The sequence below is a fragment of the Camelus dromedarius genome, chromosome 25 (assembly GCF_036321535.1).
Source record: "Camelus dromedarius isolate mCamDro1 chromosome 25, mCamDro1.pat, whole genome shotgun sequence".
Classification (NCBI taxonomy): domain Eukaryota; kingdom Metazoa; phylum Chordata; class Mammalia; order Artiodactyla; family Camelidae; genus Camelus; species Camelus dromedarius.
The window spans coordinates 5,837,307-5,843,056 of NC_087460.1; the positions used below are offsets into that span (position 1 = coordinate 5,837,307).

At 45.5% G+C, this 5,750-nt stretch overlaps 1 protein-coding gene across 1 annotated transcript in view; it reads left to right on the forward strand.

The window, feature by feature from the left end:
* Positions 1-5,750, forward strand: part of A2ML1 (alpha-2-macroglobulin like 1) — a 33,185-nt gene that overhangs the window by 13,511 nt on the left and 13,924 nt on the right. The window contains exons 16-22 of the mRNA XM_064479026.1: positions 405-599; positions 1,906-1,993; positions 2,400-2,514; positions 3,119-3,347; positions 3,516-3,642; positions 4,809-4,930; positions 5,513-5,564. Coding sequence (XP_064335096.1) covers positions 405-599; positions 1,906-1,993; positions 2,400-2,514; positions 3,119-3,347; positions 3,516-3,642; positions 4,809-4,930; positions 5,513-5,564 — 928 coding nt within the window. The remainder of the gene's footprint in view (positions 1-404; positions 600-1,905; positions 1,994-2,399; positions 2,515-3,118; positions 3,348-3,515; positions 3,643-4,808; positions 4,931-5,512; positions 5,565-5,750) is intronic.

Consider the following 5,750-nt stretch of genomic DNA (forward strand, 5'->3'; position numbering starts at 1 on the left):
GCTAATGTGGCAAGGGGGGGGTCAACAGAGAAGCCAAACTGACTGCATGAGAATGAGGGATGGATGCGCTGGGGGCGGGAGAGACAGTCCCAGGGAAATAGGGCACCACCCCGGGGTGGCAGCAGAGCTGGTGTGCAAATGAGGGTAGAAGTGTTGACATGAGAAGGGTGTGGTTAGTATGGACGCAGAGATCAGGAAAGACGAAACTGGAGATAAAGGTGACAGAGCATGAACAAAGATGAGACAGAGGAAGGGTTATGATGGAGCACATGTAGGAAGAATTCTGGAGTAACGAAGAGAAATAACACAAAAGTAGTAAAACCGTGGCACCAAAGTCTGAGAGGAAGTTTCTCCATTGATTTCACTGTGTCAATATTTTCATTCCTTTTCCCCTCTTATCTCAGGTCTATAGGATGTTCCCGTTCTGGTACGGTCACTATCCCTATCAGGTGGCTGAATATGATGAGTGTCCCGAGTCTGGCCCTTGGGACTTTCCACAGCCCCTCATTGACCCAGTGCCCGAGGAGCCTCGGAGCGAGCGTTCTGTCATGTGGAGCCCTTGGTTCTCTGAAGGCACAGACGTTTTTAGTTTTTTCCAGGTAGGTGTTCTTACTCATTCTGTTCTCACAGAAACAATAGTGATGGGAGGGGGAAAGAAAAGCCCGTATCTAAAAAAAATGGTGGACTCATGTGGGCACTGACAGGAGAAAATCTTGACAGAAACTCCCAGTGTGTAAGGGAGCCTCTCTTGGTCTTCATGCTTGAAGAAGTTGCCCAGTTGTGTTGGGAGACAACCCCTGTGAAAGGCCAAACACTTAGTCCTCTCTCCATGGTCTCCAAACATTGATTTCCACGGGCTCAGTCAAGAAGGGGGGGAAAAAAAAAAAAGAAAAAAAAAAAAAAATGAGAGAAGGTAGACCAGAGAGCTCCTATCCTTATTATGAAAGATACCACACCTACTTTATCAGCAGACATTTGGGATGCTCGGGCCCATCTGGCCAGGAGGTCTCTGAGTCAGGAAGCGTGTCTTGTTCATCTTTGTATTCTAATGCCTGGTCCTTCATATCGTTCAGTGTATTTTTGTTGAATGGATTGAGCTGATATGGTCTCTGCTCTCAGAAAGTTCAGTCCAAATCAAATCATAAGAATATAGTGACTAATATTTGGAAGAAGCATTAAACATATTGAACAATAAAAATAAGTGGAATACTATCCTTCAGCCACAAAAAAGAATGAAATCTTGCCATTTTGCGACAACCTGGTTAGACCTGGAGGGCATTATAAGTGAAATACGTCAGACAGAAAAAGACAAATATCATATGATCTCATTTATGTGTGGAATCTAAAAACAACAACAAGAAAAAATAAGCTCACAGATACTGAGAGTAGACTGGTGATTGCCCATGGTAGGAGGTAGAGGGCAGGTGGGAGGGTGAAGGGAGTCAAAAGTTACAAACTTCCAATTAGAAAGTAAGTAAGTCTTGAGGATGTAATGTACAGCATCATGACTATAGTTAATAATACTGTATTGTGTATTTGAAAGTTGCTAACAGAATAGATCTCAGAAGTCCTCATCAGAAAAAAAATGTTTGTAATTATATATGGTGATGGATGTTAACTAGACTTATTATAGTGATCATTTTTCAAAAGATACATATGTATCTATACATCAAACACACACACACACACACATACACACACAGAAATAAGTTTAATTGAAGGGCTTTTACAGTAGCTGGAACAGAAGTAAACCCAACTTGGTGGCTGAGTATTGATCTCACAAATAATAGGCAAAGAATGTGTTGGTCCAACCCTTTGAGGGTGAAACTTCTAGGCAGTGGCCCTCGTAGGAAGGGAGAGGACCACCTTAACACTTCATTCTTTGGTTCCTTTGCTGCCTGTCAGGACATGGGCCTGAAAGTACTGTCCAATGCCAAAATCAAGAAGCCAGTAGTCTGCAATCGTCTGCCTGAAAAATACAGCATTGCAATGGGTGGAGGTAAGCTATCTCTGTGGCTCGTGGACTCACTGAGGTATTTAGAATTGTGGGACTCTGAAAGCTTCCTCTTTGCCTCTTATTCTTGCACTGAGGCTCTAGCCTTAGAAGGATAATGGATTGTGGGTTACAGAAGCAGGCCAGTTTTCCAAGGATCTCTCTTTCTCTTTAGGGAAGGCTTTTGAAGCCCTGAAGCCCTTATCTGCTCATTCCTCGGTCAAATGTCCTTGTCTGTCACTTCCCCTGATGGCCTTGTGACCAGTCGGTTCCTCAGTGGTCCTTTCTCCTCGTCTCTGACCGGATGTTCTCTGCTTCCCTCTGAATTTCTTGCTAGCAGTTCCTCTACCTCAATTTATTGCGTAACTAAGTCTTCTGTTTTTCCCCTTATTCTTGGTCTCCTTAGGAGCGGATGGTTCTCGTCCAATGGCTTTTAAGCCAACTTCATCACTTCAGTCAGAGGATTCTCAGGTTCGCCAGTACTTCCCGGAGACTTGGCTCTGGGATCTGTTTCCTATTGGGTAAGTGATGCCTCAAAGGTGTAACAAGATTGAGTATACAGTGTGGAGTCAGCAGACAACTCAGACTCAGATCATTTCTAGCAGATCTAAGTCTCAAGCCAAGAAATTTTAATGGGAACATGAGAATGTGTTTCTTTCCCTGGATTCTTAAACAGTCACATACAGTCACTCAAAACAAATGCACACATCTCCCCATGTTCACAGTGCAGACAGTGCATTCTCACTGCAAGGCCACGCAGACGTAAAGGCCCATATCAACATTAGTTTAGTTCTCGCCCACTGCTTACCTGCTAGTTCTGACAGGCCATGAGAATGCATATTTTCACAGATTCAGAGAGCACTGGCCTCCCTTACAGATTTGTTCCACCCACACATGCTCCTCCCTTTACTCTCAGGCACCCCCCTTCTCGCATAGTTGTACATCCTCCCCTGAAGACTCATACTCTGAGATTCATGGGGGCCTCCAGTTCAGTTGCCTTTTTGCTTCCCGCCACCACACACAACAACAACAAAAAATTCACTTCTGCAGACCAGTTTATAACTTAATTCCCCAGTGCTCTTCTTCTCCGCTGTCTGCTCCACCTGGGTCCTTGTGTTCTCACAGTGACTCGGGGAAGGAGGCGGTCCCCGTCACGGTTCCTGATACCATCACCACGTGGAAGGCCATGACTTTTTGCACCTCCCAGGCCAGCGGCTTTGGTCTGTCACCCACTGTTGGACTGACTGCCTTCAAGCCATTCTTTGTTGATCTGACTCTCCCTTACTCAGTTGTGCGTGGAGAATCTTTTCGTCTGACTGCCACCATCTTCAATTACCTAAAGGACTGCATCAGGGTAAGAGCTGGGGATACAGGAAGCAGGTGTCAGTCTCTACATTGGAATCATACCGATTTTCCCTGGGAAAGAGATGGGCTGTTGGTGTCTCTCCCCCCATGTTTCCCTAAACCGCTCTGTGTTGTCTCCTTTACTTATAAACTTTTAATACTCAAATATCCTCCTCAGGTGCAGACTCACTTGGCTAAATCAGATGAGTACCAGGTGGAATCACAGACTGACTCTGGGGCCTCCAGCTGTCTCTGTGCTGATGAAGCAAAATCCTATCACTGGAATATCACAGCTATCAAACTGGGTAAGAGGAGGAACCGGTAGATGGGGAAAAACAATGCATAGAGATTGAGAACTCTATCCTTTCCTCTATTGCATTTGCTTTGCTTCCTTCTTCCTCTTCCTTTTATTTGCTTCTATCCTTCTCCCTCCTAAGTATTGTAAATAAATAAGCAAATATTCTTATATATATTCTGGACTATTCTGAGTGTGAAAGGGGGTGCTTTTAATGTTTACACCAGGACGAGGGATATATTATCATGTTACTAATTGAATAGTTAGTATGGGGCAGGCACTATTCTAACTGTTCTTCATGGATTAACTCATTTGATTATCACAGTAACCCTCTGAGATGTCATTTGTTCTTGGATTAAATCCTTGCCATTCAAAATGTGGTCTTTGAATGTTTTAGTTATCTACTGCTGCTTAAAAAATTACCCTAAAGTTTAGCAGCTTAAAGGAATGAACGGTTACTATCACACAGTTTCTGTGGGTCAGTATTTGATGCAGTTTCACTGAGTGCCTCTGGTTCAAGGTCTCTCATGAAGTTCCAGTTAAACTGTCAGCCAGGGCTGTGTTCTCATCTGAAGATGTGACCGGGAGAGAACCCACATGCAAGCTCATTCCAAAGCCTCTGACCTTTACGGACTGTTAGACTGAAGGCTGTGGTTCTTGGCCTCAGGTGTTGCCTAGTGGCCCCCCTCAGTTTCTCGTCACATGTATCTCCCCCCGGGGCTGCCTCCTGACAGAGAGCTGGCTTCCTCCAGAGCAAGCAGCACGTGAGGAAGGGTGCACCCGAGATAGAAGCTCAGTGTTTTTTACAACCTAATCTCAGAAGAGATGTAGCATTTCTTCTGCCCGATCTTCTTTGTTAGAAGCGAGTCACTAAATCCAGCCCACATTCAAGGAGAGGGGATTACACCACAGTGTAAATATCCGGACACAAGGATCATGGGGGTCCTTGGAGGCTGCCTACCTGCCCCACAGGACCGGCATCATTGACACCTGGAAGCTGGTTAGAACTGCAGAATGTGGGCCCCACCCCAGATCTACCGAATCAGAGTTCGTATGGTAACAAACAAGATCTGCAGGTGATTTGAGTTTAAGAGGCACTGTTCCAGAGGGGAAGCGACCTCATTGGTACCTCTGTTAAGAGGGCTGATACCTTCCTTTCTCCCTCTTTCTCCTCAGGTCATGTGAACTTCACTATCAGTACTAAGATTCTGGACAGCAATGAACTATGTCGGGGCCAGAAGGGGTTCGTTCCAGAAAAGGGCAGGAGTGACACACTCATCAAACCAGTTCTGGTCAAGGTGAGTTTTCTGCAGGCCTTGCTTCAGAGGTGGAGACAGCAACCAACCCAGGATGTTCAGTATACGTCTAACCATGTCAGTTAGTCCCTCGCAGCATTCTTACTCCAACTCCAATTAAGCAGCTCCCCTTTCTCCTTCCCTGACCCCCTTCTGCCCTTAACTGTCTGCTTGACTCATATTGATGGTCTATGAAAGTGCCTAATACAGTGCCTGCTACTTCAGAGACATTCAATGAATGCTAGTTTCTCTTATTAAAATCCCTAAAGCCATCATTAGCTGCTTTTTTAAAAATCCCATCATGAACCCAATTGTCCATCCTGCCTCTTAGGAGTTTCCTAAACTTGTCCTTAGCTCTAGGCCTTGCCCAGAAAGAATTTTACTGAGAGGCCCCTCCCTGGGTTGACCTGGAGTCCTTCTGTACGTCAGAGAGAACCTTTGTTCTCTCCAGTTCTGAGTGAAGCCCTGGAGGCACAGGCAGAGCCTTTTCTCCCCTTTTCCTTTCCCCTTCCTGTTCCCTCTGTGCCACCTGCCTTTATATTCATCTGCATTGTCTTCACTTATCCATGTCTCTCTTCATATCAGCCTGAAGGGGTCCTTGTGGAGAAGACACACAGCTCACTGCTGTGCCCAAAAGGTGAGTGGACACAGAGAGGGGTTGGTGGGAGAATTCCCATGGGCAACAGGAGATTTTCTTAGGCAAAAGGAGGAATATACAGGACAAGAAGGGATAGGAGAGTCTAGGGGTACTATCCCTGATGGGGCCAATTACCTGAGAGGCAGAATGAAGAAGAGAAGATGTACAGCACAGTTATGGCTCTTG